At 43.3% G+C, this 22,099-nt stretch overlaps 1 protein-coding gene across 1 annotated transcript; it reads right to left on the bottom strand.

The window, feature by feature from the left end:
• Positions 1-818: 818 nt before the first annotated feature.
• LOC130689493 (peripheral-type benzodiazepine receptor-associated protein 1-like) lies at positions 819-20,672 on the bottom strand. Its single transcript, XM_057512440.2, has 30 exons — positions 19,779-20,672; positions 17,881-18,000; positions 17,525-17,677; positions 16,506-16,781; positions 15,981-16,115; positions 13,096-13,242; positions 12,904-12,960; positions 12,678-12,767; positions 12,309-12,431; positions 12,029-12,190; positions 11,679-11,871; positions 11,478-11,588; positions 11,204-11,413; positions 8,451-9,004; positions 8,053-8,383; positions 7,834-7,905; positions 7,223-7,321; positions 6,581-6,801; positions 5,947-6,511; positions 5,734-5,882; positions 5,473-5,586; positions 5,222-5,308; positions 4,700-4,841; positions 4,201-4,574; positions 3,996-4,124; positions 3,476-3,906; positions 3,260-3,396; positions 2,337-2,362; positions 1,411-1,516; positions 819-1,334 (listed from the first exon to the last, which is right to left on the bottom strand). The coding sequence occupies exons 1-30, from the start codon at positions 20,670-20,672 to the stop codon at positions 826-828; spliced, it is 6,717 nt and encodes a 2,238-aa protein (XP_057368423.1). The 3' UTR covers positions 819-825.
• Positions 20,673-22,099: the final 1,427 nt, after the last annotated feature.

Genomic DNA, 22,099 nt, shown 5'->3' with positions numbered 1-22,099 from the left:
TTTTTGCACAGTGAAAGGAAACAAACTTTTTGTTGTTAATGTTAACAAGCTGCTCAAATGGGGAGAAGAAAATATGAGATGAAGCCAACTAATAGGAAATAAGGAAATTGTGGTCAAGAGAAAAAAGAGACAGAGAGAAAAGAGAGAATTTGATATGTAAATAGTATGTAAATAGCTTGTTAGAAAATTGACCTCTAACATTTTTATATGTATATCAATGCAAATAGAGAAAGAAGGGCACGGCTGTCATTTAGGGAGAAGGGAATGTTTCTTGGGTAATGAGGAGGAGGATAATAACACGAAATCATTTATTTCTAACAATTGTGTGTGGGAAAGAAGCAAAAAGATTCACGGCCCCAAAGTTTTGAAAGAAAACAAAAATTCAAATTTCTTTTTTGCAAAGTTCTATCTTATGTACAGACAAGCACACATAAAAAAAACGAAAAAAAAACTGACAAGAGCCTTACCAAATGAAAAGAAAAATATCAATTTGCTCCTCTCTTTGAGTATAATAAACAGACAAGTGAAATAGAGTGGAAAAACGTCGTAACCAATGACAAAAAAAAAAAAAGAAGAAGAAGAAGAAAAAAAAATTTCCTCTTTGAAATGTACAATGCAATAGACAAGGAGAAAAAAAGAGACAGAGAAATGTGTGTGCGTTCCCTTCAATTTTTTTTTTTTTTGGCTTGCAATCAAGCTAACATCCCATTTGGCTGATCAAATGTGGCTATACTCACTATTTTATAATATGGCAAAGTTGGTGTTGTCGTAGGTGACGCTTGTGCTAAAAAAAAAAAAAAAAAAAAAAAAAAAACTCCTTATTACTTACAGGCCAAATTTTTTGAATATCAAATCTTTCCCCTTGGAAAGAAGACCTTCCACTGGATTTTCAGTGGAGTTTGTCGCAGCAGGGGCAGCTGTCGTGCCACCTCCTCCGCCCATCATCTTTTGAATGAGGCTCGGTCCTGTCTGCTGCTGCTGCTGCTGTTGTTGTTGCTGGTTGTTGCCGCCCATACCGAAAAAAGAGAAATGAGACGACAAGGGTGCGGAAGTTGGCGCAGTGGCCGGCGGTTGAGTTGCAGCATTGTTAGGATGATTGTTGTAGGGATTGTTGGGGTCAGCGTTCATGGTCGTGTTGTTATGACCGGATTGTTGCTGCTGCATTACAGCCGGATCGGGAAGGACAGTGGGTAGACCTCTCATTACTTTATTCGCGGGCAAATTGCGAACAGGTCCCGTCCCGCCATTGAACGTTGGCTGTTGCCCGGCTGCAATTTGTGGCGACTGTTCGGGCATGCCATTGTTATAGGCGTAATCCATTCCATCCGGTCTTCCTGTTTTGAAGAAAAAAAAACAAAACAGCATTCAGGACGTTTAGTTGTAAGTATTTTAAATATCAAAAAAAATTACCTTTAAATCTGTCGTCAACGTCGGAGAAAGAGTCGTCTGCATAGTAGCGTTGCTGATTATTGGGGTGCATGTTACCATCTCTCGCGACCGCCGCCGTGGACCTCGCCTGTATGTCGTTCAAAAGCCCCGCCAACAGAACAAAAAAAAAAAAAAAACGAGGGAAAAACAACAATCCACAAGTTTAATTTGATGATCTAAATTGTCTAAGAATGATGCATTTACTCGAATGAATGGCACACTCGAAATAACATAAAAAATAATAACAAGAGCAAGTCTTGCCGACGTTGTTGTTAAATAAATAAAAGAATAATTGGGGGATTCGGTTACTCGACTTGGTCCCTCACTCGCCAGCACAAACTACCACACAACACAATAGCGGGATGCTCTACTATTACATTAATAAAAGAAAAATGAGCCTATGATAATGTCAAAAAATAACAGGTAATTATGACTAATGGAACCTGCAAAACGGCGTGAATGAAATCGAAATACATCTGAGTTTGCAGGTCTACGGACGAATGAAATCAACAAAAGCAAAATTTTTAAACAAGATGATTTCCAAAATGAAAACTCAAACGATTTAAAGCTGAAAATCAATTTCAGCCACTCGAGAAATAAAGAGAAAGAAGAACGGAAGCACAAAGAAATTTGTTTTAAAAAATGTTCCAGTAGGGACAAACCATATGGCGAAGCAACCTGGAAGTGTGGTTGCAGACGGACAAATAGGATAGAATGAGAACAACGACACAAAAGGAGAGACAAGGCGAACACCAAAAAGAAAAAAAAGAAAGAAAAGAAATTGAATTAAAACAAAATTACATCGAAAAGAGCGTGTTTTTGTTTTTGTTTGCCATTTAAGATTTGCATTCGATTTGTTTTTTGTTTGTTTTTTTCGTTGGGAAGGAGGTTAAAAGAAGAGCATTTACCTCGTGACGATCAGGCGAGTAGACGTCTATGCAACACACGGACCCATCACAGCCGGACAGAGTGAGAGATTTGGAATTGTTTTTTTTTTTTTTTGTTTTGCATGTTTGTTGTTTTTTTTTAGGGAAAGAAGGCAGGAATAGAGTATGTTTGAGAGAGTGCAGAGAAATAGAGAGACAACAGGACACCACACAGGCAGCCATTTTTGATGTGAAGGTAGAAGATAAGAAGTTGGTGGGTTAGAGAACATAGAAAAAGAAAAAGAAAAATAGTTGTTTGTTTTTTTCGTGGATAATTGATAAAGACGTAACATCGATAGTCGTTCCAAAGAATTGCAGAAAAAAAAAAGAAGAAGAAAAGCTAGTAAAAACTGGTAACGATAATGCAATCTGGCATTTAGACTGTACCTATTTTTCATTTTTCTTTTTTTTTCAAATGTCAAAAGTAGACGCAAAAACACCGAAATCAGAGAAACAAACGATCCACTAATTCAATCAAATATCAAATTCCTTTTTGACTTATTTGCCTAGCAATTAATGAATGCAAAAAAATCCCGTCCAACCTAACCTAACCTAACCTAACCTAACCGTTGGCACTGCATGTTCTTGACGCGAGCCCTGTTATGTTTTCGAAAATATAAACAAATGCGGAGGAATAGAAGAGTAGACACATAGGAATAAAAAAAGGGTGCTTGAATCCATCAAGAAATTTGCAAGACCACATCAAAGAGAGAGACAGAGATAGACGCCATGTCATGCTCGAGATTTGTACATGTGTCTGTAAACTGACGGCTCAGATTTCGAACTGCCTCGTTTCTTTCCTTTTTCTAATATTCAAATTGCTAGCTAGTTGTGTTAAAATCGCAGACGGTCAATATAAAACGGATACGATTCATTGCTTAATAAAAAAAATTTAATAAACTTACCGCTACGTCGGTCGCGTGAATTGTCACTTGGACGATGATTTGTTGTACGGGGCGGAGGTGGAGGACCTTCAGCTCCGGACATGCCCCGATCTCGAGGATCCATTCGATCGTGATCCATCCGTTCACGGCTGCGATTTCTATGGCAAATGAAATTCAATTAATAAAAGGAACTCCAAAGATGAAAAAAAAACAAAAAAAAAAAACGAATTCATTTACCCGTAATAGCTGGAATCTCGTCCGCGATCCTGCATGGCCTGGCCGCCCCCACCGCCCGATTTATCAATCATGTTGCTCGATTGCTGCTGGCGTTTGTGGCGCGGCTGGGACGGATCGTAGTCGGGCGGCGCTTCCGTCAGAAAGTTGGAAGGCACAAGACCGCGCTGTCCGCGCAATTCGCCCAGGTAGAATCCGTCGTCGTCCATGTCTCCGTAGACGTAAATGATGTCGCCCGTCTGGAAAGAGAGCTCCACCTCGGCGTCGACGTTGGGCGACAGCTCCTGCGGATCGTAGTCGTACAGGGCGATCATCCGTTTCACTGGCATGTTAGCGTAAATGTCGCCCCAACGGTCGCGTCCGTGGCCCGGCTGACCTTGCGCCCGTAAATTACGCCGCGTTCGCGAATGGCTCGGCCCGTCCGCTCCAGACTCCTAATGAAAAAAAAAAAAAAAAAAAAAAAAAAAAAAGCAGTGAGGGATTAGAAATGAATTCGATTCGATGTAATGGAAAATAGACATACTTTGAGAAGTTCCTGGGCGACCCGTTCGTCGTCCACTTGCACTTCCGACACCATGTTACACGGAACGTAACCAGATCGTCCGGCTACTTCGCCCCAGTAGAATCCATCGGCGTCTTTATCTCCGCGCACCTGATCAAATCGATTGAATTAAAAATATTATTGAATAAAAATGAAATAGAGACGGGGCCATCAATGTTTCAATCACCTTGATGAGCTGGCCCTCGCGGAAAGGCAGTTCCTCGTCGCAAGCGTCTGGATTGGGCGACATGGTCGGCGGATCGTAGTCGAACAAGGCGACAAAGATGCGCGTTTGCTGCTGTTGCTGCATTGGAGGTTGTCTGCCTCCACGAGCCACGGGCCGTCTGTTGGCCGTCTGGTCGTAATAGCCGTCGTTCTGCTGTTGCTGTTGATTCCGTCCTGGCGGCGCGTAATAGTTATCTCGTCCCTGAGCGTTCCTGCCGCCCATCTGCGGGTTCCGGTTGGCTGGCAATGATTTGTTTCGGTCGTACGGATTCATCCCGTCTCGTCCGGCGCGGTAGCTATCACCCGATCGTTCGCTGGCCGTATCCTTGGTGATTTCTGCGTCCGGTGACAGCGATACAAACGAATAACAAAAGAATAAGAAAGTCAAACAATGATCGAGAAGGGCCGTGAGCCAGATCTGACTCTAATGCATTTTTCATACAATAGATGGCGCTAGTTACCGATAGAGGGAATAGGGCCCGGTAGAGACGGATTGAGATACTGATTGCGCTGGATCATACCGCCGCTTCTACCGTTGTTGGCCTGTTCCATGAAATTCCGCCGGCCGCCGTTGTTGCTGCGGCTCGTTTCGTTCATCATTTCCTGTTTGTTTTTTGTTGTCGTATTTGCAGAGATGACACAAAAGTATCCAGGGTCAGACACGATGGTAACCAAAAAAAAAAAAAAAGGGAGAAACAAAAGAGAAACAAAACATCATCAATCAAACGTATTGAAGCGTGAAGCTTTGATCGATACGATCGAAGGCCGCATAGCAACATCAACCGCAGAGAAAGGCAGACGGGAATCGCCACGTTAAAGAAAACAAACAACAACAAAAAAAAAAGCTCATAACCTAAATATGACATGAATTATTATCTTCGTCTGTGTTTGTGCAAGACCACGGAGGATGTTTAGCCGGAAACCAAAAAAAAAAAAAAAGCTCAACATTAAAGTAAAAAACCAAAAAAAAAAAAACCACTTACCCCTTCGCTACTGCAGTCCTGATATTCTTCCGGTTCTTCGGCAATATCAGACAACTCAGACGGTCTTTCGTCGGATTCAAGCGTATCCTACGTACGTCAAGTGGTTTCATGCAATAATCACACACAATCAAAGCATAAAAAATAATAAATAATTAAACCAAAAAATGTCGAATGAAATTAGGGTCAATGAGAAACCGTAAGAACGGCTAAAAGGCTACCAAGAGAGCGTAGGACGTGAAGAAAAGACTTACCTTGATGCTCGCCAATAGGCTGAGGTTCCACAATCCGACAATGTCTTCCTCGCTAGCTACGACCGGTTCAGACTCGCATTCTACCTCGTCTTCCATAATGTCGACATTACCGTTCTAATTTAACGTTAGCGATATTCGACAAACGATTACGTATCATGCGGGACGGTCAAAACAAAAATTTTAAAAATCAACAAAATGAAAAGGAAAAACAAAAAAACAAAAAAAAAAAACAAATGTAAGAATGCGTCCTCCCTCACTTACCCTGTTGCCACCACGGTTCTTGATCAAGTCGATGGGCACCGGAGTAGGTACGCTGTCGCCGGATTGGCTTTCCCTGGCTTTGGTCCGGACCGTCACGTGCTTGGCCTGCAATCCCATGAAGCTGGAAATGTCCAGTAAGGCGTGGTCTCCTGAAAAAAAAAACCAAGAAAATTTAAATTCTCCACTAAAAACATGAAACCTTGATTGATTTACCTGTGGGGCTGTCGACTTCCGTCACTTTGCGTCCGTCGGCGTAGACGGCGTAGCCGGTGACGGGCACACCATTGGACTTGCCCGACTGGCTGTTGATGGTGACGGGCAGCCAGGTGACGAGGAGCGTGCCGTCCTGCGGTCCCAGTTCCACCTGGACGTCGACGGGCGGGTCTGGAACACCTTTGGGCAGCGTCCTGAACTCGACGTGAGTGCAGTACTTTTCGGCGTACTTGGCCGTCGTCTCGTCCATCGTGTTAAAGTGCGGCGAGCGGATGTTCTTGGCTTTGACGGTGACGCGGTAGATGGTGTTGGGCGAGAGGCCCGAAATCGTGTGCCGGAAGATGCCCGGCTTGACGGTCCGCACTTCGACGTGATTGACGCAGACGGCGTGCTGGTAATTGGAGTTGGCCGGCAGCCACGAAATGAGCGCCGACGTAGCCGTCACGTGACTCACTCGGACGCAAGTCGGCGCCGATGGCACTTCCTTGCCAATGACCATCGTGCAAGCCGCGTCCAGCGATGCCCGCCGTCGTAACGTCACCGACCGGACACTAATCCGATGGGGCTAAAATCAAAACAAAAATTCATTTAACAATCAATATTTAATTATTAATTTTGATTTGATATAAAAAACTTTGCTGGAATCGACGCCTTCAATGAGTGCCCGGCAGCGGTCGGCGGCCCGGATGGTGGTCCGCAGGATGCCGTCAACGTAGACGTGGTAGGAGGCAATCTGGCCGGACTCTGGAGGCGCTCCTTCGGGATGGTTCCATCCGATCAAGATGGACTTGTTCAGCTGTCGTTCCAGCGTCAACTGACGGGGTGGAGGGACTAGCAGCGAAAGGAAGAGCCACTCTGTGAATCGAAGACGCTCAAACGGAAAGAAAAAGAAGGAGGAAGCGGAAGGAGAAAAAAAAAAAAAAAGAACCCAACCAAATTTTGTTCCAAAAAAAAAAAGGAAACAAAAACAGAACGTTTAAAATATTCAAAAAATGGGGGCGTGAAAAAATGAAAATGAACGAAGGTGTAAAACATCAAAGAGAAAAGAAAGAAGAAACGAATGAATGGGGGACAAGTTGACTATCACCATTCTTTTTGTTCCCACTACGGTGAATAAAAGATGCCCTACCACTTGACTACAAATAGCTATAGGGATAAGAAAATCATATTCCTTTTGATCGCATCAAAACATAGGAACGATGCGTGTAGGAAATAAGAAAGGAAGAGGAAAAATGTTGAGGGAACAAAAAAAAAAAAAAAAAATGAAATGTCATACCTGGACCTTCTCCTTTGACACCGAGTGCTAATTCTTCATCTTCCAGGAACTCCTGGAGTTCCATCAGACCCCAGTCGAGAGCCTGACGTGCAGCATCATCTAAAGTTTCATCAAAAACATTTTTTAAAAGAAAAAAAAAAAAAAGAAAAAAGAAAGTTTAATTACACGATTCAACACGAACGAGACCCGTGCAACGAATAACAAACACTAGATGTCTCTGCATAACTACCCCCCCCCCCCACTTGTACACAGCTACAATATAATAATACGAGGGATCATAACTAACTAACTAATATCAATGTGCTGAAATACGACGGACAACGATAAGATTTCACAGACACTTGCCTCGAAAATAAAACTAAATGCTAAACAGTGGTTCCAAAATTCTAGCGATGTTGTGTTTGTTTCCTTTTTGGTACAGGTGCTTCACCAAAAACACAGGGTACGTTCTACAATCATACCGACACCACTACATACCCAACTTCCTTTTTTTTTTCTTTTTAAACAACAAAAGTCTTAAAAAAAACAAAAAAACAAAAGACAATGTGTACGTGTGGCCAAATTAGCTAAAAATAAAAACGAAGATTTTAAATAATCAAAATGAAACGTACACTGAGTGATGCCCCTGCGACTGGCCGGACTATGAAAGGCCACCTGACTGCTGCCAGCCACGGGGATATGCGCTATTTGTTTTACGTACGATTCGTATAAGTTTAAGAAAGTTTTCTTTTTTTTTTGTTAAAATTCATTTTCGACTTAATTGCCATATAAAGACATGAAATCTTTTGCGACGTGGCATTATTTTTTTTTTTTTTGCTAGTTGGACTGACCTTGATCGATGGGCTCGTTGGTCCGAATCGGTTGCTGATGAGGCAGACCTTGCTGTTGCTGCTGTTGGTGATGCGCTGGAAGTTGATGCATCGGCGCCTGATGACCGGCTCTGTTGCCGCCGGCCAAATGAGACGATGGATGATTGTTGGGGCTAACACCGAGCAGGTCCCTCGGTAAGCTGGTCGTGCTACTGTCGTCGCCGCAAATCTGCACGCCCAGCACGGCCGCCCGATGAAACTCAACCAAATCTTCACCTTGAAGGCGCTGGATGAAATTCGACGGCACCAAACCCTTGCGGCCATCCAACAATTCGCCCTCGTAAAATCCATCCTTTTTCATTTCAATCATTTCATTAATGCAAATTTCGCAATTAAAATGATTCAAATTTTTTTTTTACCTCGTCCATGTTGCCCCAAACGAGGACGTAATCGCCGGCCGCCAGCGAAACTTCCGCTTCGGGGTTGTCGTTTGGCGATTGGCTGAACGGGTCGTACGTGTACTTGGCCAGGTAAACGTAGCACCGTCCTTTGCCCGGGATTTCCAGCATGTCGGCGCTACTTTCCGGCTCTGGATGGCGAAACGACTGGAGCGGAACTGTGTGCAGCAGCGATCCGGAATGGGCGTCGAGCGGCAGGGCGGGCAAACTGAGCGGCGATAAAGGCGGATGCATCATCGAGACGGGCGCCGTCAGCGTCGTCGAGCTGCGCTGCTGATGCAGTCCGGCATTCTGTTGCTGGCCGAGGCTCAACGTGTGCGCCAAATCGGCCGCGGCCGACGAGGCCGACGCGGTCATGCCGCCCGGAAAAAACACGGACGACGTATTGGTCAATGTCGTCGAAGTCAAACCGGAACCGATGGCCGCCGAACTTGTGCTGCCGTACATCGGGCTGATCGATTGCGACGTCGGCACCGATCCGCTAGCCGTTCCATTGTGATTCGAAAAACCAGAACCTTTCAAAAAAAAAAAATAAATAAAGCAAACAAAAGACATTTCGTTTGTTGCATTGATACGTCTGGAACGAGCACGTTAAGGTCTACCTATATTCTACAGTGTGTCGTCTACAAAAACAACAGGAATCCAATTAGCAAGGCAAATAATAGAAATCATATTCCATCAATTTTCACGCTCGTCCTACCTTACCAAACAAAAAATGGAACGAAAAAAAAAACAAAACAAAAGAACAACAACTAGGAGGCCTTCTAAAACTATCCAAGTTCACTTTGGTACGCAGCGGGGGGTAAAGGAGGCTGTGTTCAATCGATCGGCTATCCACAAACGTGGGAAAACATGTCGCATCCTACCATCTGTGTTACATTTCCAGTACGTCCAGTTTTTTTTTTTTTTTTTTTTTTAACCCGTACACACACACACACTCACGCACACACACACACACACATACACACGTACAATGAACGAAGATACTTGGGTGGACGTAACACGATGCTGACGGTTTGAACGTCTCGTTCTCTTTGTCAAATAGCATACCATCCAGAAAACAAAATAAACCGAGTTTCTAATCGATTTAACGTGAATCATTTCGCTGAAAATGCTGCACCAAAAAGAAGAAAAAAAAAGAAAAAAAAGGGGGATAGAATGAAAGTGTAGCGTGATTTCGTGACAAGCAAAACACACATACGTCAATAGGAAAAAGAATCGTGTGCTGTTTTAGCCTAATCTTCTAAACGCTATTTGTTTTAAAGCTAGACCATTATCAACTAGCTCCCCGAGATGATTTTGTAATCATTTAAAAACGTCTTTTGTTGTTGTTGTTGTTGTTTTCAGTCGTTCAAAACTACATTAGAAGTCAGCATCCAATGCCGTCATCCGTCGTGAATTTGCTGCAGCCAATTCGTTTTTGATTAAAGGGCTACAAATTGTGTGTTTGTTTTGCATGTTGTTCGTTGCTGTGCAGGCCGTCCAGGTGTGCGGTGGTAGCAACCGACTCAAGAAAAAAACAAAAACAAATGAGGCAAACGCAAAAAAAAAAAAAAAAAAAATAGAGAGAGAGAGAGAGAGCTCTACTTTTCTATTAGCGCGGGCAGGGCCAGCAACGACTGTGGGCCGTTGGGGTTCACGCTAAAAAAACACACACACTTACTCTTCTTACTCGTTTCAATCGTGTTCGAATTGGCCGGCGCTAGCCAATGCCTCAGATGGGCAGAGACGGGCGACGATCGCAAAACGTGATGCAGACTCTGATGATGCTGCTGTTGCAAATGGTGTGAAGAAGGCTGTTGTTGGTGGTATTGGGGGTTGTTGTGGTGGTGGTGTAAAGGCGTCCGGTTGAGGCTGGCCGGCGTCGACTTGCGCCGGTGCCGGTGAGGGCCGCCGTAGTGCAGCACCATATCGTCGTTGGCAAACGTCACCGTTTTGGCCTTCTCCTGAGACACTGGTTTACACACACACACACACACACGAAACACACACACACACACACACAACCAGCCACGTTAGACACAGACACAAGACACACACATTCTCACACACACGCATACACCACTCGGATCCTTGTTTTTTTTTTTTTTTTTTATGTCCGTCATCTTCTTTCTCCTTTTTTTTTTTCTTTTTCCATTTCCTATCAAACAATTCCCTGCATTCCCCTGTGCATCTCATCATCATTTTCTTCCTACTTCCTTCCTCCCCCTATCCGTTCGGGAAAGCGCAAGAGTTCCTGGAACTATACAATCATCTTCGCGGCCTTTTTTTTTTTTTTTTTTTTTTTTTTTTCAAACTTTATTTTCAAAACTTTTCTTTCCCCCTACTTTTCTATTCTAATTTAGTTTAAAAGAAACGCTATCCTGGAAAAACAAAACAAAATCAATGAGTCAACGAAGTGAGGGAGCCACATGGTCGACGGAATGAATTCAAAGATAAAATAATAATAATTAAAAAAAAAAAAAAGCCTTTCCTCATTAATTTTCTCTTTGTCCGCAGGGAAGGTTGTTGTGTGTGTGTTACAAACAACCGGAAGATTTTTTTTTTTTTTTTTTAAGAAGTCGTGTGCAAAAAAAAAAAGAAGAAAGAAGAAGATGATACAAAAAAAAAAAAAAGAGAGAGAGAGAGATCGGAATGGAAGACAAAAGAAATTCGTTTCTTTTTTTTTTTTTTTGTTATGAAATAAAAGAAAAATAAAAAAATCTGGAACTTACTGATCGTGGCCCGGGATTTGTCCAGCTCGGCCAATACTCGGTTATCCTGCTCGATTTTGGCCATGATCCGCTCAATGTCACTACCGCCAGCGCTTCCGTGAATCATGTGGTGATGGCTATTGCCAACACCTGCTCCACCGTTGCCCGTCAATTTGGAGAGGGACGAAGCCGACACGACCGGCTGCGACATACTTTTGCCCAGATTATAATCTATTTTACATTTTTCGTCAAACAATTGTTAATTTAAAAATAAAATCGATATGTTTTGTTTTACTAGAGACGGCCAAATCCATTTCGAGGAGAGCATCTAAATTGGAGGCACTCTGTCCCAGCGGTGTTGTACGCGTCACCGATCCAGCTCCATTTGCTAAATACCGCAGCGAATCTATTTTAAATGCCAAAACATTTTCAATTTCATCATTGACAATCGTCAAAAGAACAAAAAGAGAATTTAAAAAAATATATATATATATACCTGGACTGGATCCGCGTGAATCCAAATCGAAAGCAGCGCCTAGTGATTGGCTGCTGCCATGGTGACTACTGGCGCTGCTATTGCTGGCGTGATGGTGATGTTGGTTGCGTCTCAAGGCGGCCAACTCCAGCAACAATTCATCATGTCTGACATTTTGCAGCTCCATTTTCCTTTCGAGTTCGCGAATACGAGACTGCCGTGCAGATCGCAGCACACAACGCCGATTACCACCCATAAAACGCACAACGTTAGACCGAAATTGTTTTTGGACGGACGGACGGATGGATGCCGTGATAAAAATTTAAAAAAAAAAAAACAAACAAAAAGAATGGAGAAAATCGATCGACAACCTGGAGCGACTCGATGTTCTGAGAATGCTGGGCCCGTTCCACTTCCGTGTTCTTGTTGCTGGCCAGCAAACCGAGCTGGGCTTGAGCCGTCCGCAACTCGTTGACCGACTCTCCATGTTGTTTTTCCAAATCTTTTTTCTTCTCGGCCGCTTCTCGCATTTGCTAAAAAACCAAAACAAAACAAAAAGAAATGTTTTCATTTTTTTTTTTTTTTCAATTTTTGTGTGTTCATTCTATAATATGTGATTGTTTAATCAAATAATACGATTTTTTTTTTTACCCTGAGAACATGATCCAGGCTGGCCATCTTCTCCTTGAGCTGAGCTACTTCGCTCTGCGCCTCCTGGCACTGGCTCTCGACCGTGTTCAATGAGCTACGAAGCGTCTGACATTCCGCTTCAAACTGGCCAAGCAAAATGAAAAACTATTAAAATCACTTATCAAAAAGATGGAAATTGCGCCCCGCTCCACATAGGGCAAAGATAACACACCGATTAACTCTGAATTTTTTGTTTGTTTTTTTTTCCAGCTGCTTGTCAAAAAAAAAAAAAATAAAAAATAGAAATAGGAAACGAGTTTATCCATTTAAAGCTTGACGCTTGTACGATAGCCGGACAAAAAAGAATCGATAGACACGCAGACGGTTTACCTGGTGTAGTTCTTGCACTTGCTTTTTCAAGTCGCAATTCTCAATGGTCAATTCGGCGTTCTTGTCGATAACTTTGCTCAGCTGATTCTCCTGTCCGCCAGTCAAAAAAAAATAAAATAAAATAAAATAAGGTTGAAAATTTAAGGTTTTAAGCCGTACTCTTGTACTCTTAAGCCGATGAAAAGAGAACAAGAGAAAAAAAAATGGAGGAGTTCAGAGTCCTTACCAAGTCTTGACTGTATTCACTTTTGGCTTTAAGTCGTTCGGCCAACACCTCACGATCCTGTTTCTCGGCAGACGAAATCCATTCCAGACCGGGGGGGGGGGGGGGGGGGGGGAGGTTAGTTTTTGATTAAAAATTTCTTTTTTTTTTTTTTTTTTTTTTGGTGTGTGTTTGAAATGTTTGTTTGATTTTTACCTGTTGCCTTTTGCTGAGTTGCTGGGCCGCTTCGGCCTGCTCTTTGCAGAGTAATTCGAGCTGTTCGACTTGCCGCCGGAGCTGGACGTTGGTCGCCTCCAACGCGGAGTAGCGGTTCACGTCGAGCTCGGCACTTCGCTGCAGACCCTGATACACACACACACACATGCACAAAATTTTATTAATAAAAAAAAAAAAAAAAAATGGGATCAAATCAACATAAATTGATGAGTCAGCTTTCAAACGAAACTCAATACTTTGTTGTTTTTTTTCGATATGTGACACGAGCCAAAAAATAAAATAAAATAATACAGATCCTTATTGACTCGCCCATTTTTTTTTCTCCAATCCGTTACAACATTGCCATATATCTTTTATGGCATTTCAGAGATTGAAAAAAAATAATAATAATAAATAAATATTAGAAGCAAAAGAGAAAAATCAGTTTACGTTTTGAAAATGTTAGTTGGACATATTCCTTGCGTGCTGTTCGACGATAGGCAACAATTCAAAAAAAAAAAAAAAAGAAAATCAAGGTACGAAAAGAACACAAGGCACAATGCACTTTTCTTCTTCGGGGGCCCAGGGCACCCCCCCCCCCCTCCTCTTGCAAATAAAAACAAAAAACAGCAGCACCAACAAATTTGCCTTTGCCTCGATCGCTTGTGCCCCTCTTTAAAAAAAAAAACACACACACACACACACACACCAACTCCCACCCCCCCCCCCGTCCTTTCACTGTTATGGATCCAAGAAAGCCGGTCGAAATGGACGGCCAACCAACCAACACACACACACACACAGACACACACACAGACACACTAGACACTGTCAAACTTGACAAGCGAAAACGGGCCAGCCAACCACCCGCTAGTTTTTAGGTCCAGACGGTGGCAAAGATGGGGAGAGACAGAAGTCGGAGCAGAGATGGCCCAAAAATATCGGAAGGGCGATGGCAGTCCATCCGCTTTTTTTTTTTCCCTTTTCTTTTTCTATGTCAACGCGGCCTTTCGGTACAACACAGCGCCAGTCGAGTTGGTGCAAGAGTCACGCAAGAGGAGAGGGTGTAGGAGGAGGGTTTGGGGCCCAAAAAAAAAAAAAGAAAAAAAAAAAGAAAATTGCACGCCAGCTTTTTTGGTACGGCAGTGGCGCAACTCCTCGGCACAACAGACGACGGGCGAGAGAAAACGCGCAGCCCATTGACGCAGTCAAGAGAGAAAGAGATAAGGAGGGGAAAGAGGGGAGGGAATCACGCAAGCTCTTCTGGTCCGCCCATCTCCACCCTCGACCCCCGTAAAGAGAGCCGGGCAAAAAAGCAGGAAAAAAAAAAAAAAAATCAATACGGTCCGTTTTAGACTAACTGCTCTAGCAGCGGTGGCGCTAGTGGCGCGAGAGAGAAAAAAAAAACGGGCATTTTCGTGAGCGCTGTCAGGGTGCGTGGAAATCGAAGACGCCATCGACATGCCCGTTCCAGTATTCTTCGTTGAGCAAAAGTCGTGCTGCTTTTGCACAACGTTTGGTCCATGCGCTGACACGATTGGCTGGTGTCCCTCGTCCCGCGGCCGTTTGGCTCTTGCATCTCCTTTTGCCAATGAGGTCACGACATCCATGACAACATGAGCCAGTCTCCCTTATATAATAGTTGGCGATACTTTGGTCGAGCTCCATCGACGTTCCAGTACCATCTTATCAAGCCGAACAAAAAAAAAAAAAAAAAAAAAAGTCCAGACGATTGACACTTTTTCTTTCTGACTATCTTGGCCATTGCAGCCACCGCAAGTCTTTTTTGTTTTTTCTCTCTCTCTCTTCACAAAAGAAGAAACAAAAAAAAAAAAAAAAAAAATCTTGTCTCGCTAATACATCCCCCCCCCTCTTTTCTCGTCGCCTGAAAAAAAAAAAAAAATGCAATACAACGATATGTAGAAAAAAAACAAAAGAAGAGCGAAGAGCTTTTCTATATGTGTCTTTTCTTGTGTTAGCTCTCTCTGTGTGCTGGTCGGTATCGATCACACCGATGGGGGGGGGGGGGGAGGGACGGGCGAGTTTCTGAAATGTGAGTGTACCATCGTTTTTCTTCTGCTTCTTTCCCCTACACACACACACACACACACAGACAGAGAGTCTTCTTCGTCGATGTGTGTGTGTGTGTGTTTTTTTCCGGGTGGCTCTCTTCCACCCGGCTACACTGTATAGCAGACCACGGACGACATATACACACACGTACGTACAACAATCAATATCAATCGATTATTCCGAGTTGATGTGTGTGTGTGTGTGTGTGTGCGACGGACGTGATGTGCGCCGCCGACGACATATTTTACATACACACATACTTTGCTATACCAAAAGATGGCGTCAATTGATTGGCATCAAAAATCTTTTTTCATTGGCTGGAGATGTTTCATTTTTTTTGTTCACGACATATTTTCTTAAACTACGTGAATTATTTAAATGATGATTAAGAATTATTGAAAACATAATCGGCTAAGAATAAATTCTGCTCTTTGCAAACTAAAAAAAAAAAAAAAAAAATATTGGATTGATTTAGTTACGATGATTTCATGATTTTTTTCGATCGTGTTCATCGACCCCCCCCCCCCCCCCAACGTTTTGTGCGGATGCCCACTTCAAACATCGGCGCAGGCGCTGATGTTCTTGATGCCCCCTCCTCTTCCATAACTTCCTTTTTTTTTAAAAATTCGGATATCGATATCCTCTCATTTTGACCAAAAGGGCCGGTTAAAACTAGTAAAACTAACATCGATGATGCGCTAATCTAAACCAGCAAACGCCCACTACCTGAACGTTCCCATTTCCATGGATGCGGATTGAATTTAAAAAAGGGGACAAATAATAAAAGAAAAACAAACTGTCGATTTACATACCTGAGTGGCGAGGACAAAGTTGCGTTCCAATTGAAGTCGTTCCTTGGAGACGAGTTTGAGTAGACCTTCCAATTCCCTGGAACCCTGCGATAAAATTGTCCATTCGGCTCCATTTTGTTGCTGTTGTAACGACTCCTACAGTGGAAACATCAACAAGAAAGAAAAAAAAAGAGGAAACAACCGTTTACAATGGTGCCATTTACAATCAAACAATAACATAATGTGCCTTCATTCCCCCCCCCCCCCCATCAGTAGACCTCGTTCGTGACGTCCAGTTCACAAAGCCAAGTCGCACAAAGTATACACAGTAACAAAAAAAAAAAAAAAAGTCCGATTGACCTGGTCTTCACGACTCGTTCCACCCCCCCGATGGCATTTGTTTAAACATTTCTTTTTTTTTTTTAAAGATTAACTACGTAGACAAACAAGTTAACGGTACACACGTACTTGTTTCTTATCCTTTTTCCCCGTAGATAAAAAAAACAAAACAAACATGTTTTTATTTTTATTTTCGAAACAATTCACCTTGCTGTTGTAATGCTGTTCTTGTTGGAGCTTCTTGGTCAGATCGCGAAGCTTTTCCTTGAGACGGCCGATCTCTTTTTCACGCTCCGTCAAGCGATTCTGCAGCGTTTGCATGGCCATTTCTTTTTCGCGCCACTTGGTCGGTGCCGTCTGTTTAGCGTGTTGTTGTTGTTGCTGCTGGACTTGCTGATGGTGCAACTTGTTGTCAATTGACCGCTCCCTGGACAGCACAACCTGCTGCGTTCCACCGTTCAGCGACGGCAACTCTTTCGACTTCTGAAATTTTCAAAATAAAAAACAAATTCAATCATTTTAAAATTTAAAGAGTTTGATCGCATAAAGCGCTTTGATGATCATTGAATAATTTCAAAAAAAAAAAAAAAAAACATGTTCAAACTTGTTGATGAAATCACGTCCCCTCGTTCGAATTTCACGGCCATTGGAGAGCTGAACATTTCAAACCGAGTACTACAAAGCATTTACAAATAAAAAAAAACAAAAAAGAATAGGTGGACAGTCGTTTGTCGTTACGGTCTGCTAGTCATCTGGATTTGATTGAACGTGAGAATAAGATGATGATGATGATACGTTCCCCGCAGCAATGGCCCGTCTTTACTGATAACAGCCGGATGCATCCATCACTTTAAGCAGAAAGCCAAGGAAACCCTTTAATTATACAAGGCGCACTTGAAAGATGTTCTGCCGTCTCGTGTAGACGACGCAACGGAGAGATCTCTTCAACAATTTAGTGCCCCCCCCCCCCCCTCTTTGTCCTTCAGAGCTGGATCGATTAGGGCGGGCCGGCCATGCCCAAGTCCAATTGGCGAGTGCGAACTAATTGTGGGGAACTTTTCAACAACAAACAAATTTTCTTTGACTTTTAGACGATCAAGAAAAGTTTGAATGCTGGATCGAAATCGAACGCCGGGCCGTTTGACTTATGCTAACGCATGTGTTTTTCTTTATTGAAATTAAAAAGCGGGACATTGAGAAGTTTTTGAATTCATTTGATTCTTTACCTTTTCAAGACTGCGCACTTTCTCTTCTAATTTTTTCGTTTGAATGGCCAGCTCGGCATTTTTCTTGCGCAGCAGTTGCAGTTCTTGCTGACGTTCACGTTCCCGTTGCAGCTGGCCGGCCGGCCGTTCTCTTTCCATCTCCATTTGACGTTTCTTTGATAAGATACAACAGGAAAGAAAGAAAAACAAATGTCAACTCGAATGTTTTCAAGGAAATATCCGAATGAAATGTCAAAAAAAACAAAAAAACAAAGAGCTGCCAGGAAGACGGACATCATTTTCCCACGGGAATTGTGTGTGTGTGTGAAACGGACACAGAGAGAGAAAAAAAAAAAAAAAAAAAGAGGCTAACATACCAATTGCTCATTCTCGCTGGATAAGATCCGTTGCTGGCGTTGCAGCTGACTGACGTGGATATTGAGGCTGTTTGTCCGCTGCAATAGTCCGCGTTCACGTTCAGAAATGACCGGTTTCGTCTATAACATTGAATCGCACAAAAGATCCAAATCAATTTCCTTTTTTTTTTTTTTTTTTTTAAACATGAAACAAAATTCCAAGGACACACACACACATTCACAGACGTTTTCAAAATCGGATGATGTCCAGGTCGTTCTGATTTTTGCACGAAAAAAAAAAATAATAATAATAACAACACGCGGCGATTAAGAACGTAAAAGAATCGAAATTTGTGTCCGAACGTTGGCCGGGAACGAAGCGACTGAGTTGCGAGTCCGCAAGTGACTTTTACCCAATTGTTGCATTGAAAAAAAACAAAAAAACCCTGTAGAGTGGAGGAAGCTAGATAACAAAAAAAAGGGGGAGGGATAAGTTGTTAAAAAAAAAAAAAAAAACATTCCTCCGGGCACTTCCCGTTGCCCCCCGGACACGGCAGGTAGACACGGCAATAGCGGGTTGCACCTGGTTTTTCTTCTTCTCTTTCACTCAATTTTTTTTTTCAAAGAAAAATAAAAAAAAAATAAAAAAATGAAATAACAAGACCTTCGTCTCGTTTTCTATAATAGGAAATATTGCGGGGGGGGGAATAGAAGAAGAAAATGAATTGATTTCAGTGGGTCTTGGAATTAGCAAATCTTCACGGTTGGTGCTGTTCAACTAGCGATTGCTGCAAACTGCGGTATTGCTTCACCTTTTTTTTCAGGGGGGAGGGGAAGGAGAGACCCATCGTTAGGCTATGCGCTTCCGGGCTCAAGTGTAAAAAAAAAAAAAAAAAAATTCCGTTTTTTTTTTCTTTTGGGGGAGGGTAATAACAATTTTCTGTTGAGGAACGATGTGTAGCGTGTCGGAAATGAGACAAGGTAGCAGATACCCCCTGAAGGCCGAACGGAAGTCTTATCCTTAACACTTTATTTGTTTTCCTTTTTTTTTTTTTTTTTTTTTTTTTTATTTCTTCAATTTTAATTTTTCTGGCCTTTTTTTTCTTCGTTAGGCCCCGGCCACAAAAAAAAAACAAAAAAAAAACAGAGGGGCAGGCCAACCGCAAAGGGTAGCGATTTTTTTTTGTTTTGTTTTGTTTTTTAAAGAAAATGAAGCGACCGAGTTGAACGAGACGTGATAAACAACCTGCGGACTCGCGAGCCGCAAGAAAAACTTAAAAGAAAAAAAGTTCGTGTTCTTCTTTCCTTCCCCCCCCCCCCCTCTCTTCGTTCAAATCCTTTTTTTTTTTTTCTTGTTGTAAATCCAAAAGTTGAAGGACGCTCAAATGGCGCCCAATAGTCGACAGGGGCATTTGACGTTAGCCATATAAGTAAAAAAATTAAAAAAAAAAAAAAAAAAAAAAGGGAAAGGTGTAGTAAATAAAGTAGCAGTTTTGCATCGGGGTCGTCGGCCAGCTCGAATGACTCTCGATGACTAAAGCACGCACGCACAATCCAAGCCGGCCTTTAAAAACATGGGGGAAGCGTGTGTACGCGTCCATCAAACCGCAACAAATGGGCCAGCGGCGGTAAGAAGAATGGCACAGCTGAGAGTTTTGGTTTTTGAAAAAGAATGCCCTTGATTTTTGTTGTTTCTTCTCATTTTTTTTTTTTTTTCAGTGTCTGCGCGCAAGATGGCTGCATTTATTGCCCGTATGCAAATAAAAGGGGGGGGGGGAGGGGAAGCATGTCGATTTCTGTTGGGTTAGCGGTTGCCATGCGCGAAATTGCGAATCTCTCCGTGACACGACATTCCAAAAATCAGAGTTTTTGTTTTCTTTATGATTGGTGATGGAAAACAAAAGAAAACAGGCGGATACCTGTCGGACGGATGGGATGAAAAGTCGCCAGTGTAGCCACAATAAACGGGCGTCCTCCAAACGGAAGTCGTCGTTGCCTTGGTCATACAATGGCAAGGCTACCGGACGCATCCGCAACAGTTTGGGGCTAAGCGATCCGCCTGTCATTCCGCCATCACGAGCTTCGTTTTCAACGTCGTTGTCGTCGTCGTCAATAATAACGTCATCTTCGTCATCATCATCCGCGCCGGATGAATGCGTTTCATCCGCACTCGTCCGCAATGACTCCGCCTCCCTATGGTGCGATGGTTCATCTCGTGCCGCGGCACCTGATGATTCCCCGCAGCAAATGGCGTTCGGCAGCGACTGCGCGCCATCTAGCGAGCACGGCGACAACTCAATGGAGGGCAACGACGACGACGACAACAACCTCAAGAAGAAGAGACGGGATGCGTGTCGCTCCTCGTCTTCCACTCGCAACGCGCTCGACTGCGCCGAAGTGAGCGATCCTTCACACTCGGTTGCGCTGCATCTGTCTAAACCAGTCGACAACGAGGATGGAGCAAACTGGGGCCCGACTCGAGGAGGCTTAGGAGGAGGCGTGATCGGACCAAAATTGACGTAATCCGACGATCCGAACGCATCAAGAGCGTGAGCCAGAGGCGGAGAATCGTTGCCTCTGTTATTGTCGTCACTCGTGCAGCTGCTCGGCGAGCTGAAGAAATTGATGAAGCTCGCGCTGGACCATCGTCGCAGCAATTGACGTCCCCACGAGCGGCATCGTTTAGGTTTCGGCAAACGCACGAACCGATTGAACGTCGGCGTCGAACCCGCATTCCTTCGTTTCGCACTTTGATTCTCACGATCCGGCGGAATATTTCGCTCGACTTGAACACGCGTTTCGCCAGTATCCATTTTTCACGCAAAACAGAACTCTACACGTTTTTTAACTGGCAAAAAAAAAAAATAAACGAAACTAGGGAACGTGAAACGCGCAATAGAAAAATGTCTGAGGTGACGTCAATTCGCATCTGGCGGACTGCGACGACAGAGCAGAGGTTTTCTTTTTTTTTTTTTCGAGTGTGACAACTCAAATGATTCACACAGCTGACTTTTATATGCGACTCGGCTAACTGAAAATCGACCCCCATTTTACACCCTCCCTTCTCCTCCTCTTCTCACCTTTTGGGAGAAAAGAAAAACAGGTGCTAATTTTTACGCTTTAAAACGATCGAATAACCCCCCGTCGTGTCCCGTTCCGTGGATATTCGACGTGCGTTAGCAATCCAAAGAAAAAAGAAACGAAGATGAATCGTTTTGCGGGTACGTGTAGAGAAAAGAGGGGAAGAGATTGATGATCTTTCAACCGGAAGAGGAAACACTGATTCTTTCAATTCGTAATGCTAAAAGAGAATGTGAATGTCTTACCAAGATTTCGTCGCTCCAGAAACCTTCCTCGACGCCGGTCAATTCAAAGATCCGTTCGCCTAAATAATATTTTTCGGCTTCCAATTTGGCAATTGTTTTATCTTTTTCCTCCACGGTCTGATCAAAATAAAATCCATTAAGGACAACACGATCAAATAAATAACAAAATTTTGCGTACCTCTTCTAACTGTTTGATTTGCATGTTGGCCTGCTGGACGGCGGCAGCTTCCATGACCTGAAGCCGGCGGGCGGCGCGGGTCTCCAGCCGAGCCTTTGCGGCCGCTTGTCGGAGGGTGCGCCGTTGACTGGCGTCTTCGTCTCGGTTGCGGATACGTTCGTTCTTTAACATTCGAGTCAGCTCGTAGTTCTCCCGGCCCAGGACCTGGACCCGCTCCTTTAGCCGCTCGTTTTCCGCAACGGTTCCGCATCGGGTTCCGCGCTGTTGTTTCTGCCACACTAAACGCTCCTGGTGGACGGCGGCGTCGATCGAAAGGCTCTTCTCCCACTTTGCCAATGAAAATCATTTGACATAAAAAAAAAAAAAGAAATGATGATTATTAGCATCTCAAAACATGATCAATCATCAATGCTGTAACTCGAGAAAGGCTCTTTTAATCACCGCCCAAAAAAGCAAAAAAAAAATCAAAAGGAATTGGCATTTTATTTTCTTGTTTTTTTTTTTTTCTTCTTCTTGGAATTAAACCAACGCACAAATTCTCTCCCCCCCCCCCCCCCCCAAGAGTTCAGAATTCTGTTTTTTGTTTGACGGAGAAATAACCCGTTCTTCTAACACACGGACGTGCGTGGTGAAATTTTTCAACCACCATCAACGTCTTTCGTAGAGATGACGAGGACGAACGGAGTGCATAGCCAAAGGATTTTTTTAAAAAGAAAATGTTGCCCATTAGATGCAC

This window comes from Daphnia carinata, chromosome 6 (genome assembly GCF_022539665.2).
Source record: "Daphnia carinata strain CSIRO-1 chromosome 6, CSIRO_AGI_Dcar_HiC_V3, whole genome shotgun sequence".
In the NCBI taxonomy this organism is placed as follows: Eukaryota; Metazoa; Arthropoda; class Branchiopoda; order Diplostraca; family Daphniidae; genus Daphnia; species Daphnia carinata.
The sequence above is the reverse complement of the archived record's forward strand: the minus strand, read 5'-3'. Positions and strand labels throughout refer to the sequence as shown.

Bases quoted from the DNA above. Each gene is read 5' to 3' on its own strand.
- LOC130689493 (XM_057512440.2), bottom strand. From the start codon at position 20,672: ATGGATACTGGCGAAACGCGTGTTCAAGTCGAGCGAAATATTCCGCCG. The intron at 6,802-7,222 runs GTATGACATTTC...TTCGATTCACAG, and splicing joins TGTCAAAGGAGAAGGTCCAG to AGTGGCTCTTCCTTTCGCTG. The intron at 3,907-3,995 runs GTATGTCTATTT...TTTTTTCATTAG, and splicing joins TCGCCCAGGAACTTCTCAAA to GAGTCTGGAGCGGACGGGCC.